Source organism: Vigna umbellata, chromosome 5, assembly GCF_029865625.1.
Source record: "Vigna umbellata cultivar VRB3 chromosome 5, Vumbellata_1.0, whole genome shotgun sequence".
Taxonomy (NCBI): Eukaryota; Viridiplantae; Streptophyta; class Magnoliopsida; order Fabales; family Fabaceae; genus Vigna; species Vigna umbellata.
This window is the reverse complement of record NC_142169.1, coordinates 25,106,640-25,124,635: the sequence shown is the minus strand read 5'-3', so window position 1 is coordinate 25,124,635 and position 17,996 is coordinate 25,106,640. Positions and strand designations below refer to the sequence as shown.

The following is a 17,996-nucleotide window of genomic DNA, read 5'->3' as shown; positions in this document are numbered from 1 at the left end:
TACTTGAATAAGTAGACTATTCAAGACAATAGACTTTAATATTTGAATTATTATTATTCCGTAAAATGTTTAATAAGAATTATAATTATTGTTTTCATTCATACATCCTAATGTTTTATACACATAGTGGAAAGAAATATCTTTGTATATCATTGTCATTAAATGAATCACATATTTTCCACACATTACTATATATAATATTTCTTTTCAATAAAAAGCCTATAAAATATATTTTGATATGATTACAATAAACTATAAAATATATTTTGATATATTGCAATAAGCTATTCTAGAATACTAATTATAATATTCAATCAAACTAATACAAAAAAATAACATTGATTGTACATTAAAAAAAAACAATTATCGTGTCTTCCATTTATAAGCAGTTACAAAGCAGACACAATCCTAATTTCTCTCTTCGAAAAAAAACCATCACAATCCTAGAACCAGGAACATAATATCAAATTTTAAGGAATTGTCCAATCTCTTCTCTTGGTTGTTTTGTGATGAAATGACCTCAAAGTAGAAAGAAATACATCAGCTAAGCAATCATTTTCCTTTTGATTTTTTTTATAATGTTTTTTTTAACAAATATGTACTTTTCTATTGTCTCTGCCATGCATGTAATTGTTCGACCAAATGCAGAACGAAAACGACAAGAAAAGCAATCTTCAACACATAGAGGAAGATTGTAGCATAAAAAAAGAAAAGCCACGTGGTTTCGTATGAGCTTAAGCATGAATATGAAATATCATGTAGCTTAGGTAAATGTTTGCATCTTTATGATATTCCTCCTGTTGTATAAATTGTGTCATCCAAGTGTGTGAACCAGTCCATTCGGTATCATTGCTACGTAATAACGAATCCACCAATACATAAAATTGTGTGGTATTCATACTAGTACATGGCAAGATATTCATACATGTTCTTATAATATGGTCCATGTTTTATTCTCAATTTATTTTTATTCTGTCACATAGATCCAGTCTTCTGCACTCTACACACTAAATTTTCTCCACAAGTGGAGAACAGCACCAATACTTTACACTTTTAGTTTTATTCTCTTAAAGGGATCCAATTTTAGTGCGCAACATTTAGATGGAGAGAGATGATAATATCAACATCCAGGCATTAAGTTTCACCACAAAACAAATAAGAAAGAAAAGAGGTTGGCAAATTAACAATGCTTATAACCTAAAGTATAAAATACATAGTGCATAGACAGTGAGATTTTTTATATTGCTAACTTATCTTAATTATTATTATTCTTAAGAAAAATATTTTAAATCTAATTCCATTTTATAAAATTGATTTGTTTTGTGAAATTTACCTCACTTTTATATATATATATATATATATATATATATATATATATATATATATATATATATATATATTGTAAGGTGAAATTTTGTATTGATATATTAATTTTGAACATAAGATTAGATACAATGAATAATCTAATAGAAATCGGAAAAAACAACAAAATTTTAATATTATTTTAAAAAGTAAACATTAAACCTAATTCAATTTTAAAAAAATTAGTTAATAAAATAATATTAACTTTAATATAAAATATCTCACAACTCATGAGTCTTAATACAAAGTAATTTCTTACATCTGTCATAAAGTTTTTGTCGGTTAATAATGTTAATTTTTAATAATACCAATGCATGGGAATTTGTTTAATGTATACTATGTTATTGGACACCTTATTAGAGAATACTATGAGAAGATATGTAATTAAAGTTTACTTTAATAATTTTTTCATGCTCATTTTTTAAAGAAAGAATCAAGTAATATAAACTAAAATTAATTTATAACCCAAGTTAAAAATCATATTTTTAAAATTTATATGGAAAAAATTTATGAATTAACTTATATATAAAATAACTTTAATTTTTTTGTAGTTTATTTTATTTTATTTAAAAAAAAAAACATACTCTAAATAAGGATCTATCATATGTGACTGGCACCTTTCTACTAACAGCAACAGGTATTTCGACAGGTCAATATTGATTGGACAATATAACAGGCTTCCGTGGAAGGATTTTTTTCTTATATAACAGTTTTATTTTTAATTTATACCATATTATAACTAATATATACACGCATGGCACATGTTTTTGTAAATTGAACTGTGAGTTCTTATTTCAAAATTTATACAAATGTTAGAATTCGATTTTTTGAAAATCAAATTCTGATTTTGTTCTTTATTAAAAATTCTTAACTGTTTTCAAAAACCGTTTAAAACTTTAACGATTTTAAAAAATTGTTCGAAAACAGGCTTAATCGTTGTGAATATATTAACTTTTAACATATTTTAAAAAATTTGTTTTTAATTTAAAATTAATAATTAATTAATTTATTTTAATATTATTTAATATGTTATATTATATTAAATCAAATTTTACATTATTATTATTCATATTTTTAATTTGTTTAGTTTTATTATTACAATTATATTTTCATAATAATTATTAAAATAACATATATTAAATTATATTAAAATAAATTAAATATTTTCTAAATTTTATAACAAAATTAATTTAAGAAATTTGTTAAATTCAAAAATATTATATTAAAATAAGTTAATTATTAATTAAAATTTAAATCAATAAACAAAATTTTAAAAAATATGTTAATTTTGTTTAACATATTTTTTAAAATTGTGAAGTTTAACATATTTTTTAATAATTAATATGAAAATTATAATTGTAATAATAAAACTAAAAACAATTTAAAATATGAATAATAATAATGTAAAATTTGATTGAATATAATATAACATATTAAATAATATTAAAATAAATTAATTAATTATTAATTTTAAATTAAAAGCAAAATTTTAAAAATATATTAAAAGTTAATATATCCTTTAACAGTTTTCAAAATCTTTTTAACCCTTCAACATTTTTCGAACAATACGGAACGTTGAACTTTTACAAAATTATCTATGTAAATATTAGCAAGAGTATGCTATTTCTGTAAATTAAAAATAAAACTGTTATATAAGAAAAAATAAAATCTCCGTGGAAGATAGTCTCTATAAAATTTAAAATATTACATATAATTCATTGTGCTAAAACATGTTTTTTTTTAAGGAAGGATACTCATACACGTGCAAATGAGGAATACCAGGTATAAGATATTGACATTCTAGAATGTATGAACCACAATATTGCATAGATTCTTTATTAAATTTGTCAAGAAGTTGTTTATATTAGGAATTAAGTTACTACATTAATTATTATTAAGGGTAATATATGGATATTAAGTGTCTTGATGACATACACATGACTACTACATATTGAAAGGATATACTAATCTAATCTCATAGACAGAGAAGTCTTGATAATTTTTCAAGAAATTATAGGAGAAACAAGTGAAGAGATATACAATATTATATGTCATGTAATAAATTTGATAAACCAAAGCGCAGGTAAAAAATCTATCACTAACAATATTTGAAATCTAGGTTGCCACAGGAACTTTGGATAAATCTAGTCTTTTCCCATCATTTGAGCTAGAAGTTTCAAATATAAATATGCCTATTAATTTTAGTTCTAAAAGAAATTATATATGTAATATAGATGCTGCTGCACAATAGCATCAATAAGAAAATAAAATTACCTTAACAATTATCATAATTTCAATCATTATTTTTTTATTCAGTAATTGTAATTTTGCAATTTTATCCGTTACAATTTACTCTATTTTAAAGAAACCCCAATCTTCTTCACAAAAAAATGGAAGACAGTTGTAACCATTCAAATGAATGCTTGTCAATTTCTCTACCAACAGAATAGTTTCAGAATGGAACATATCCTAACCTCGCATTACATAAGCGTCTCAAACTTTTAAAAGTAACTGTAAGTATAAATACACTCTTTTTTTTTTAAATATAATGATCTAATTTTACATATTAAATAGGGTTTCACTATGAATAAACTAAAACTTTTAGAAACAATAATTTACCTGGAATTAATGTTTATTCAATTTTCTTAGCAGTCACGGTCAACATTTATTTGTATATTATAACAGAGAAATGTAAACTCTAAAAAGGAGACTGGTTTAAAAGAATATAATATCTTGGAATAAATTATAATTTTACACATAAATACAGCTTCTACTAACATGTGCACGCAATGACCTTTAATTTTATGGATATAGCTTTATGATTCACATGCATGAGATCATTGTTTGCCATTGAAAAGTACACTTATATAGTAATTATTGAAGGAGGTCGGACGGAGAAAATAATGAATGTGAAAATTTATGCTTAGTAACCTACTTAACACTGTACATTTCCATTACTCTCACCAGATATAACCATCATCAAAATTCTTTGTATGGTTAATGAAAGACAATCCCACGTTTTAGAAATTAATGGCTAACCATCAATATTTATGAATGAGATAATGGCTTACATTACAACTTTTAAGTATTATATCAAAAAAGTCAAATAATGTATTTTCTTTATAACAAGCATACTCTATTCACATTTCAATTTTTTGTATGCTAATTTTGTAATCCTTATAATGTACTTTCTTTATAACTAAAATCTCCTATATTTCCTTTAAGATGCAACTAAATTTGTGGTTTAACTAGTAAACTGAGTAAACTCCAAACTCATATATTAATTTTGTTATTAACTATTGAATTTCTGGTTTATCCTAAGTTTACAATAAGCAATTATTTCTATAAACAATCGAGTCAGTTTACTGTAAGTAGTTGAAATGAAACACGACTCAACAAATAGCAAAAAAAAAATATATAGAAAAAGTTATAATGTTAGCATTTTCATAACTCTCAATCACAATACTAAAAAATAAAAAGGGAAAAAAAATAGCATCAGAAGGATATTAATTGACATTTGGAGCCATGCGATTGAATACCTAGCAGTAGTAAGTAGAGAGAGGGCACCAGGACAAGAATCCAAAGGTTTGTTGTCAATGCATCAACTAGAGCTAAAAGTTATCACTTTCCATTATTTGATTATGCCCTAGACTCTTGACACGTTTCTGTGGGATGAGTGAGAGCTCCACATCTGTGTTTGTTACTTTGTTTTTTTAAGCTTTAAACGTGAAACGGAATCTTGAAAGACCTAATTGTAACATCATGAAATTGGTCGGGTGGCCTCGGTTTATTTCTAACCACACGAGGAAGCTCACGCAATGAAAAAGTATAGGAAGGGGAAAAAATCAAACCGACAAGGTTAACCACCAACTGGATCTTGGTTCAAAAGCAACAATCAGTTATGATTCTTGGAGATCAGCTACTTCGTATCCATTCTACAGCTTCTGAATAATCTACATTCGTTAAGGTAATATAATCAAAACAACAAAGAGGCAAAAACCATTGCTGGGTTGCTATAGGTGCATTACAAAGTGGGGTTTTCAGTGGTTAAAATGGAAACAAAACATTAAACTGAACCTTTGAGTAAATAACTTTCGCTATCACTACCACAGATTCTTGTCCAAGCAACAGCTGCAACCTACCTAATCAAACATAGAGATCGAAATGTGAGAAAACTTGAGGTTCCACCGAGTGCTACAAAAGTACATGATCATATAATGGGGGTTAGAAACACCAAAAAGTAAATCATTTTCCATGTATATCCTGCCAAATGAGATGCCCTTCACCATAGGAGTGCTTCCTGTTAATGAAAAACCCACACTACTTGAACCTAGTGAACCAATTCAAGGTTTACTCATCATGATCCTATGCGGTTCATTTAGGACTTGACCCTAAGTAACCAAAGCGATTGGCTAAAACATTGACATCTTCTTCGTCATCTGGGTCTTGTGAAGTTGGAATATCTAATTCACCCTCAAAACCCTCACTGAACAGTTCTTCCCAGAAACCTTCATCGAGCTCTTTCTCCAACCTCTCCTGTGATTCTAGTGCCTCGGGCTCTTCCTCTTGTTCCCTTTTTCCCCTACCATAACCTTGCATCTCCAAAGCCAACACTTCCAACTCTGAGACTCCAAATCCATATTCCCCAAACACTTGGAACTCCACTTTAACGCTGCTTCTTCCTTCCCTTCCAATGCTTGATTCTCCAACCCCATTTGGTCCTTGCTCGATCGGTCTTCTCCTCTTCTTCGACATTGCCTCTTCAAGCTCCTTCCTCTTCTCTTTCTGCTGGAGTAGCTGCTGGATGAAGGTGGGGTTCTTCAAAGCTCTAGCCAAGAAAGACATCATCTGCTGCTGCTTAATTTCTGTCCCTCGTAGCCTCTCCTCCATTTCCTCAAGGTACGACCTCGTATTCTGCTGCTGCTGTCTCAGCTTCACAAGCTCCATCATCAGCACGTGCTTGTCACGCTTTAAGCGATCAACCTCTCCATCAAGTCCAAAACGACCAACTTCAACACAGTGACCTTGTCCTTGTTGAGAAGTGGAAGGCTGAGAAGGTTGCTTTCTCCTCCTTATGTTTGCCAAAAGGTGCCTGTGCCCTCTCAGGAATCCTTCGTTTGCAAACTCCCACCTATCGGGATCAATCTTTCTAAAACCCTATGAAATTGAACCCCATATTTAGTACAATACACGCTCAATACATTGAAACCATAACTGCTATAATTATTATGATAGAAAATGAACAAATTGATGGAGCTTGATGCCAAACTGTACCACTGTGGCAGGCCACAGCAGAATGAATGAGAGAGCGATAGGAGAATAGAGAGATCTAGAAATCTTGAAAAAAACCCACTAGATAACATCTGACTTTGAATATTTAAATACTACAGTAACATATAATAAATTTTGTAGCCCGTTTTAATAATAAAAAAATATGAAAACTTACCACTGTGACAAGGAAGAAATAAAATTTAAAATGATAGAACAGTGAAATTATATTCCACTACAAAGAGCTAGCACAAAAGAGAGAGAGAGAGAGAGAGATAGACTTATCTTTCATTCAAAGAAAAAGATTGTTTCTTAATTGGAGTATTACTTATCCATTCAATATACAGTTTCATAGATATTTCTTGTACAGTTTTTCAATGAAATTGAAAAATTTTCTCAATTAATTGACTTACAAGAAGTTTTCATTAAATATAGAAATACAATTCTAATAAGAGAACACCATGAAAATACTTGTGAAACTGCACTTTCCCATAAAACCAGAAGGAAACAGTGAAGAAGATGGTGGTAAACAGAAGACTTACGTAAGTGTTTAGTTGCCTTACAAAGCTGGAGAAATTGTTATGCTTGAAGTATCGAGGGAGAAGGTCTCTGGAGAAAGCGTGAGGATCCCAAACCACAAAGCTGGAACCACCTCTGCTCCATGAAACTATGTGGCTAGTGGTAGGGTCCTCCACGGCATCATAAGTCTTGGTCAGAAATGGAGGTGGCCCTACTTCGTGAAGCCCCTCCATTGGCCTAGGAAGAGAAACCACAGCTGACTCATCACCTCCTGTTTGAGACGTTGGCGACGATGAGGAGGACGGCGGTGGAGATTCAAAGTACTCTTCTTTCACAGGGTACAAATAGTTCATTTTGAAGAATAAACAAATTCGATATGTACGGTCGGATATGTTAATTCAATTCCCTCTTGGCTTCAGGTTAATGTTTGTGAGGTCTGTTCATATGTAGAAACTATGGATGAATTTGACATGAAGCAGAGAAGAAAAAAAAACATGGAAACAGAGGAGAATAAAAGAAAGAGAAGAAGAGATAAAGCAGATATAGTGCAGCGTAATCCGAATGGGGCAGAAATTGAGGACAGTGAAAGGGGTTTGAATTAGAAAAGAGAGAAAAGTAGAGAAAAAGTGAAGGTTTGGAGTTTGGTTTGTGAAGCAAGAATGCAGAGGACTCTGTTTCCTTGTTTGGAAAGTCGTTTGAGCAGTTAAAAACAGGATAGGGTGTTTATTTGTCAAACACATACAAGCCTATGTAAGAAGAAAGGTGATGAAGTGTCATGAGTGTTTATGTAGGGAGAGAGAGATTAAGAGTGGAGTGTATCAGAAAATGAAATTATTATGTGCAAAATAAAAACAAAAGAGTAAATTAGAAGATTCTAGACTTGTTGGAAGCAATATGGTTTGTTTTATTTAACCATCTTCCGCAAATAGCAAGTGGATGAGAGAGAGAGAAAGTGGGTGGGAAAGTTCTGGAAGTTACATAGGGAAACAGAAGGGCGTGGTGGTGGGGATGTCTGGTTTTTTAATGCTGCTGGATTCACATGTTGGACTTGGAAGGCGGTTTTGATTGAATTTTGATAAATTGATATTTGTATAATATATGATCCCAAACAGTGACAAATCCCATCGTAACAGATGTGAGAACCACTTGGTTGGTTCATTAAAACAATAAGGTTCAACACCACAAACAATTTATGGGAAGGATTTTGGGAAGCAGATGGATGAAGAAAAACCCTATTTGTTTGTTGTCAGAAATAAATTTTAGTGCTATAAATTTTTATTGGTGGAGGAAGGTAAGCTTAACTCTGCCACTTAATCCGACAAAAAACATCTGTTTAGGATGTCCGTACACAAAAAAAATCTAATGTCACCTCACTGCTTACTTTTGTGTGGCAAAATTATTTTATCAAAAATAAAAATTTGTTTACTTTCTTTCAATCAATTTTGAAATATGTTATTACAAAATAGAAAATAGAAAATAGATAATTGTGTATAATGTGGATTTTTACATTTCAATAGAAAAAACATTTGGTTTTAGAAAGAAAAAAAAAATCATTATGAGAGGATTTCTATGAATAAATATTTGAGTTTTTCATATATAATATATATCATTTAAAAGTAGATATTTTTTTTTTATTTCTCCTCTCTTTGGTTCTTATTTTTTCAAAATTACCTTTTTTTTATATTTTTTACCTACATTTTTATTCTACCAAAAAACTGCTTAATTAATTTTAGTACATTTTGTCAATATTAAATTTTACGCTTAATGTTCATTATATAAAAAAAGCTTTTTACTTTTAAAAAATATCACTTTAAAAATATATAATTTATTTGTTTGTTTTTTTAATAAAATCCCTTGACTTTTGTTTTTATCTTTTAAGTTATCCATTTTTTACAACTGATATGAGCTCTTTTTTTATCCCTATTAGTGTAATAAGTAAAATTATTCTTTTATATTTATTCACGCAATTTAAAAGTAAATAGTATGATATGATTATAAAAATAAACTATGGAACATGTATATTAGTTAACATACAAATGTTAACAATGGAGTTTAGGGACTTTAATAAAGAATAGGAAGATTTTTTTTGTCACTCAATCTTATATGTAAGGTTCAAAGATTTATAAATATATATTTTACTAAAGGAAATATCTTTTTCTTTTTTACTCTTATATTATTATAATTTTATATTTTATTTCTATATTTTTCTTTCTTTTATAGAGACTTATCTAATATATATCTAATATTTAGATGTCATTTCATTCCTAAAAATATCCACAAAAATAAGATTTTTCATTTTTATATAACAATTTGTCTAAGACTCTCCAAATTCTAGTGATAACAATAGTGCTTATAATAACTTAAATAAAATTCTTTTGAGAAATATATTTATAATTTGCATTGTGAAATTTTATTTTGAGTATAACTATTTTTATTATTTATACTTTTTTATTCTTTCTAGTATTGTTCTTTTTCTCTTCAAAACATGTTGTTTTTCTTGTATTTTAAAGTTTGATTAATTTAATCAAAACATGTTGTTTTTGTTCGTTACTTTCATGTGTTTCTTATGCTAAATGCACTTATTTTATCTTTGATTTTTTTTTCTATCACATTAATGGAAAGTTGATGACATGTGATGAGTTTGGGTTTAGAGTGTTACTTGTAAGGAAGGATGGTGGTGTATGGCTTATGATGGAATTAGCATGATTGGATTACAAAAAGGATACTGGTTTGTTTGGTCATTATAATTAAAAGTTGACCTTTTGATCAACACATACATTAGTATGTTAATACAAACATGAGACCAAAACTTGCTAATCTAATCATTATTCATAACTTAACTTCACATAACTAATAACATTTTTTATACTCTTCATATTTTTTAAGTATAGCATTTTTAAAATATTTTGTTCTTCTCATTTCCAAATTTCAAGATAATATTCATCATTTATACTTTTACAATTCAACATAATCTTTAATTATTTTACTTATATATATTTATTATAAAATTACATGAAAAAGTTAAAACATAACCCTATATGACATCTTAAATAGAACAGAGATTTTGCTATTTATTTCTAAACCTATTTTTTGTGTTAGGGGTTTATACATATAAATGTACAATTTGTAAGTAAAAAAATCAGTTATTAATAAAAAGTGAAATTCATTTCCTTCTTATAATTTCTAACTTTTTAACTTTTGTCACTTCCTTAACTTCGTCTAACCTAAAGCATTGCCTCCAAATTCTCAAATTTGTTTCTCTCATTTTCTAATTTGAAAAGAAGAAACTCTTACCATGACTCTAAAAAATCAATCACTCACTCACTGTCAGAAAAAACATGTCCTTCTTCCTTCTTTTCGGGTAAACGAAATTCTTACAAACCCTTCCTTCTTCCTTCTTCCTTCTTCCTTCTTCTTTCTTACTTATTCCTTCTTCTTGGATAGAAGAAACCCTCTCATGGTTGCATTAAGGAGAAAAGGCTAAATCGTCTGTTGTACATCGATTCTTCATGCATCATTGACGGAACTTGATTAAGGTTAGAAAAGATCATTCGCTGCCAAGTTTAAAAAATGTCACCACATTTTGATAAGTTTCGGTTTTGTTGAAATTGAGACATATTGGACGAAGTCAAATGTGTTTTATGCATTAGTGATGTATGGATCCCACCAAATCCATTACAAAAACTACACTTCACTTAGGTAAACAAAGTATACTTATTATTAAAAAAAAGGTTTAAACCCTCGGTTGGTCATCAATTTTGTATGAAAATCTCAGTTGGGTCCTCATTTTTGAAACTGTCTCAATTGGGTCATATTTTTTGTAAAAATGAGCAAATTTTACCCTAACCATTAAGTGCTCTCAGACGACGTTAAATTTAGCTCAACTGTATTTTATGTTTTGATGATGTGGCATTCTGCATTAAATTGAATGGGTGATGTGTTTTATAATCATCAAATCCACGTGGCGATGGTACTTCTTCTTCCCTCCAACCACTGATCACCTTTCATCTTTTCCGCTCCTCCGCCCAAACTGCTTCCTTCCAACTTCCACCCTCAAACCCTCACTCTCCATACATACACCCTTTCTCCCTCAATCGAGGGTCAAATTCTTCAGATTAAAACATTTTTACTGAAATAAGATTAGAGAAAGAGAATTAGGAATTTGGTCAGTGGGAGAAGAGGAATTGGAATCCTAGAGAAGACGAAGACAATCAACTGCAATCTACCAATCCGAAACCAATTACGGTTTTTCGCCTCTCCCACCAGACCAAATGGTTTCTGCATCCTCCACTTAAAACCAAAAGGGAACTAGAGGAACCCCTGAAGCTCTCATCTCCTCCGCTCATGCGCGTCCGCCTCAGCCTCCATCCAATCGGCCGTTGCGAGTCGCGGTCCAAGGCGTCACCAGCACCGCTGTTCACCATCGGAGGCATCGTCGGCCATGGTTTTTATAAGAAGGGTGACATGGAGGGTGCGCGGTGGGTTTCACCACTTTGACTGATGGGTATTCAAAAAGAGGTGAATTCCAAAAGGCGGTGGAGTGTCTGAAACAGATGACGAAACAAGGGTGTTCTCCGAATGTGTGCAAAAGGGAAATTGAAAGAGGGGGATACAGTCTTTGAGGGATGCTTGCTCGGGCGATTCCAGTTAAGTTGGAAAGTTGAGGCTAATGCAACAGAGGAACACTGACGTAATTTTCAGACCAGGGAATTCTTGCACAGCTATAGTGGAGGAGGTTGTTAACTTAATCCTGCACTGGAAGTTCAATGTTCATTCTTTGCAGTAGGGTTAAGTCTGTAATGATTGGTGGCATGGTTAGTAAGACAAAGTTTGGATAGAAACTCAGAAAAATTGAATTACTGATCGAGTGAGGTGTGGAACAGCGGCAGGGCATACCCATCACTCATAACAACAACAATGATGGGAGAGACCCAATTCCAACACAGAGCGAAAGAGAGAATCTGAACTTCGGAGAGAGAAAGAGAGAGACAGAGAGACAAAGAGAGATTGCCGCCGGCGAAGCTCCGACCGTGACCGGCGGCCGGCAGGGAGGCTCGTGGCCTGACTTGATGAAGAACGTTCAGTGGTTAATGTCCAGATCCCTAATTCCCTTTTCAATTTACTCTTTCATTTTCTGACCCTTTTCAATCCCTAACATATTATTTTAACATAAATTAATTCAATTTTGACACGTCATAATTTTTTAATTTAAATAAAAATTTCATCTAATCAAATAATGCACATCAGCATAAACACATCAGCTAAATTTAACGCCATCTGAGAGCACTTAACAGTTAGGGTAAAATTTGCTCATTTATACAAAAAATATGACCCAATTGAGACAGTTGCAAAAATGAGGACACAACTGAGATTTCCATACAAAATTGAGGACCAACCGAGGTTTAAACCTAAAAAAAATTAAATGAATACGTAGAAGTAAAACATTAAATCACTTATATTGTTATTTATAAATCAAAGCTAAATTTGTTAACTTATCACATAATTATTTTTCTCATGAAAATGAGTGCTCACAAAATTGTAAACATTAGTCTCATTCCCTCTAAGACTCCAAAAAATACCAATTGATTCAAAAATTCATGACAAATTAAAGTAAAATCACTCTCAAACAACAATCTTTGGAAACTCTCCTTCCAAGCATGCTCCAAAAAACTATCCATATATTTACTTCGATTTCTTCTAAAAATACCAACACGAAACTAAACTAGAACAATCCTAATTACACAATCAATCCTTACCTTAGCCAATTAAGAAATGGAATTTGTCATGTTTGTAAATTCAAATTTAATTTCACTCTAATATATATAGATAAGTAATTAATTACTTCGTTTATTTTTTAAGGTAGTTTTTTCAAGCAATAAAATAAATTTTCTTGGTTTAAATTAAAAAGTTGTGTGGATTCTATTTCATCCATTTCTCTCTCTACATCTAACACAATAAATATATGTATAACTTATTGAAAATTATAAAAAATATATAAAAACATAATAGAAAAAAATTGTTCTTAAATTCCATAAAAATATATAAAAAGGACAATTTTTTTCTATAATTAAAATAAATAAAAAATAACCAAAAGACTAATATTTAACATGAATTATAAGTAAACTTATAAAAATATCGACAAAATTCACTTAAATTTTTAGTATAGATGTATTTACAACTTCTGAAATATACAATCCCACCAATTACTTTTTCTCTATAATGTATAATATTGGAAAGGTTTTGCAAGGTAAAACTAGATCGTTGCACTTCAATGTATAATCAAGAACATGCATATATTTTACACAAATGTATAGAAAGAATATTAAATGTTGAGAAACAAAAAGAAATTATTTTTCAGCCATAAATTTTTCAGAGGGTTAAGTTTTTAGTTCATGTAAATATATAGCCATATTTTTCTTGTTTGTAATTCATCTTATGTTATAACAAATTTTGTGTATATTAGTTTGTATTTATCTCCAAAGGATCAAAGCAAGTGGTGTGACAGATGTTGTAGAGATAGAAAGAAAACAGAAAATTCACACAATGTTTAGATGGATAACTATATAAAATTGTAGGTTTAATACCCAATTTTGTCCCCAGTTTGGTTCGAAAATCTCAATTTAGTCCCTCTTTATAAAACTAATTGTAATGGATCCTTACTTGTAATTATGTGAGTCAAATTAGTCCCTTCCGTTAAATATAAACGGAGTTAATGGGCTGATGATGTGGCAGTAGTCACTGGTTAGGTGTCTAACACGTAATTGTGTGGGTGCTTACGTGGTGTTAGGGCAGCTGATTTTAAAATTGGGTTTTAATTAGAAATTGGGTTTATTTAATTGGGTTTATCTACAACACCATCTCCCCCAATCTCTCGCCTCCCTCAGCAACAGCAGACAAATCCAAATGCTCAAGCTTCCAACAATTCTCCCCAATCTCTCGCGGAACAACCCCACTGAACTGATTAAACGAAAGATACACCCCTCTTAGCCTCCCAACAAAACCAGGCACAGAACCATTCAATCCATTACCAGCCAAATTCAAAACCTCCAAACTCTCAAGAGACGAAATTGAACCAGGAATCTCCCCCACAATCTTATTAAACCCAAGATTCAAAACCCTCAACTTCCTCAAGCCGTTAATTCTAAACGGAAGATATCCACTTATTAGATTCCCTTCTAAATCGAGAACCTCTAGCTTTTCCAAGCCCCAAATTGCTTCGGGAATTTCCCTCTCCAACGCGTTGAAGGGGAGAGACAAAACCCTAAGCTCCGTGAGCACACTGATGAAATTAAAAGAAGAAACGTTTCCAAAGAGAGAACCTTTACTACCTTCGCACATTCGCCGAACTCCGAATCCGTAAAGAGGGAATTGAGAGAAACCTTTGCACGGGTGAGAGGTTCCGTTGCGGCGGTTGCCGCCGTTTCCGGTGACGTTGACGGCGACCACTCGGGAGTTCACGTTGCAGAGGACACCAGACCAAGAGCAGTAGCCAGAGTCAGTGCCGGCTGCGGAGGTCCATGTGGAGAGAACGCCGGCGGGGTCGGAAAACGATGCCTTCAGACGAAGGAGAGCAGATTCGTCCGAATCCCCCAATACTGCGTCGCTTGGCGACAAGAACAGAACCACAAAGAAGAGAAACTTCACTATGGAACTCCATTTGATCACTGAACTGCAATGAGAAGAAGAAGAAAACATCTCACAGTGAAAGAAAATCGAATCGCACGGAAAACCCCTTCTTCCCCGTTGTAGGAGTGACGTCGAAGAGAAGAAGAAAGGGTTTTTGAAAACCCTAATCCTGTGATATGGAAGAAAAAAGGCGATGGAAAATGATAGGGAAGAAGGAGAAACAAGACTCGGACTCAACAGTGTTCTCTTTGCTGAGGGAGGCGAGAGATTGGAGAGATGGTGTTGTAGATAAACCCAATTAAATAAACCCAATTTCTAATTAAAACCCAATTTTAAAATCAGCTGCCCTAACACCACGTAAGCACCCACACAATTACGTGTTAGACACCTAACCAGTAACTACTGCCACATCATCAGCCCATTAACTCCGTTTGCCTATATTTAACGGAAGGGACTAATTTGACTCACATAATTACAAGTAAGGATCCATTACAATTAGTTTTATAAAGAGAGACTAAATTGAGATTTCCGAACCAAACTGGAAACAAAATTGGGTATTAAACCAAAATTGTAAAAGCAAAATATTTGGAGGGTTGAAAGTTGGAAGCAGAAAGACACAATTGTAAGCAGACTAAAGAAGAAGAAAGGTGAAGATAAAATATTTAATTAGTTAATTAATGAAGTTATCGAGAAGCAAAGTAGTGGGTGATAAGGCTCCAAAATCACACACACATACTCCATATCAATTTCCTCGATCCGAGTGGGTGAGTGAGTGAGTGACTCAGCCATGCAGATCCAGACATCCTTGCAGACCACAAATCCAGAAGCTTCTTCACCACTAAAATTTCCAACCTGTAATTTTATATTCATATATAATTGTACATCATCATCTTCTTCACTATAATAATATTATTCTCACCCGTTAAAAAATTAACTTGTATCGTTTAGAGCGCATTGCTTCTCTCTTCTTACGTGATATTTTAATATTCTTTAGGTCCTCTGTGTGGACGGAATATTAAATCTATTAATATTTTCAAATCAACCCAATGAACCTTCTACAATGTTCTCGAATCTACTATTTTTGTATCACTTGTTGATTATTTTAAGTTTTTGGCAGATGAATTATTGGTGTCTTCCTCCCACCTTCAAACGATAGTTTCTGTTCTTTCCTTTATCTTTCTTTGAATGAAGACTTCTCAACCTATATGCTTACACTCAAATTCTTACAAGGATATTTTGTTGCTGAAAAACCCTGTTCAATCCATTATTTTAAAGTGTGGATCAAACCAATCCTAGGTTTTCAATTTCACCCCAAAAAAATCAGTCTTTGGTCGGGAAAATATCTGCTTATCATAACCAGTTACTTGTCCATCCATAAATGCCAACCTTTTAATAATTTTTTTTTGTTATTTTATAAAACAGTTTTTTTATTTCCATCACCACTTATTTTATATCATTTACATAATGTAATTATTTTATTTTTTAAATTTATATATTGAAAAAATTAAGATATATAAGGTAATACTTTATTTAGCATAAAAAGATAAATATTTTTATGATTAAAAATGATTCGGAAAATAGATGTCTGTAATAATATTCTATACATTTTTAGTTATTATATGATGTTTTATTTCAGATTGTTTTTAAAACATAAAACTGAAAAAGGAAAGCTAATATCTATATATCTTAAAAGACGAAAAGTACCTATAACATTAAATATACGTACAATGTGTGAAATTTAAGGATTAAAATATTTACATTTTCAAAGTGAGTCTTAGTACTTAGGTCAGACAAATTAGATTCAACAGCATTACCTAATATTTTGAGTTAAAATATTGTAAGTAAAGAAAAATAAATAATTAATTGACAGTGTCTTGTATATGTGAAACTTTTTGAAAGAATGATATATATTTTTATAATAAATATAATATAATTAAGAAAAAATAACTTAGGAAAAACATGGAACTAAGATGTGTTGTTGTGTGACACATCAAGACTCTACTCCTATCTAAATCCTTGGAATGTGAGAGAGTGACTCAGCCATGCAGAAAATCCAGTTCACATAATCATAAGTCCAACTTGCTGTGTTTTTTTAATCATATTAAGGCACTCACTCAGAATATCATCCCTTTTAACAGATTATTATATTATGCAACCACACCTTCTTTGAGACATTTTACTTTTCTTGAATTAAAAAATAAGAAGTCGTGGTTCTTAGTTCTTGTTCTTGAACTGTGCCAGTATTATTATACTGTGAAGTTGACGTGGACAAAATATCCTCACGACACCTACCAAGAAAAATCTATTGAATATTAAGGAAATAAAATATGATGAAACTTCTCGAAGCTACTACTAGACTTTCTATCAGTAGACTTGTGATTTTTAATTTCGTACCTTTATAATTAGTGGTTCTTTTATGTTTGGTACATTATTAATGGTCTTTTCTTTCTGCTCTTTTGAAAGGATGGTTTCTTTTTTTTTTTGTTTTTTTTTTATTTTCACTTTCCCAACATGTTCCCAACCTAATGGAGACAAGTTGCTTATATCATGGAATTAAAAGTTAATATAAAGTCACCACAATAATTTTTAATTAAATTTATAATAAATAACATATGTAAATTCATTGTTTAGCATTTTTTTACTGCACCGGTAATGTCATATTATTACGTCATCCTATCACATCAAGGTATGTTGATATATAAACAATTATACCCACACTTTTTACAAATTAAATTATTTTAGAAATTGGAAGAAATCAGTCTATCTCACAAAATACCATATTAATATTCTATATTTATTTGAAGACATGCATTTATCACCTATTTTTCGTTCTTTTCTGTCAAAATTAAGGTAAACTCTTACCTTTTCGGTTTAATTATATTTACTACCTGATTTATTTAGTTGAAATTATCTTTTACCTTATGAAATAAATAATATAATTATTATTTTATTATTAAATATGTTATATATTATTTCTAATTAATTATCAATGAACCACGGTTCCTATGACAATCAAAGTCGATAAACTACAACCACTCCCCCGTGATGAATTATTTGAACTTTGGGGTTTTGAAAAGTACTGGTTGATATTAAATTAGGAAACATTTAAGTTCTTATAATTGGTATTTTCCTGTTCAATAACCTCCTAACTGTTGTAAGGTCCATTTTTTTATATTAAAATACTTTCGATTTTTTTTTATAAAAGTATGACTATAAGGTTG

The 17,996-nt window shown here is 30.8% G+C and overlaps 1 protein-coding gene across 1 annotated transcript; it reads right to left on the bottom strand.

Annotated features, from left to right (window-relative positions):
- Positions 1-4,760: 4,760 nt before the first annotated feature.
- On the bottom strand, positions 4,761-8,077 carry LOC124823911 (heat stress transcription factor A-7a-like). Its single transcript, XM_047296236.2, has 3 exons — positions 7,173-8,077; positions 5,440-6,519; positions 4,761-5,315 (listed from the first exon to the last, which is right to left on the bottom strand). The coding sequence occupies exons 1-2, from the start codon at positions 7,500-7,502 to the stop codon at positions 5,737-5,739; spliced, it is 1,113 nt and encodes a 370-aa protein (XP_047152192.1). The 5' UTR covers positions 7,503-8,077; the 3' UTR covers positions 4,761-5,315; positions 5,440-5,736.
- Between the last annotated feature and the right edge of the window lie 9,919 nt (positions 8,078-17,996).

Bases quoted from the DNA above. Each gene is read 5' to 3' on its own strand.
- LOC124823911 (XM_047296236.2), bottom strand. From the start codon at position 7,502: ATGAACTATTTGTACCCTGTGAAAGAAGAGTACTTTGAATCTCCACCG. The intron at 6,520-7,172 runs GTAAGTCTTCTG...TCAATTTCATAG, and splicing joins TAAGGCAACTAAACACTTAC to GGTTTTAGAAAGATTGATCC.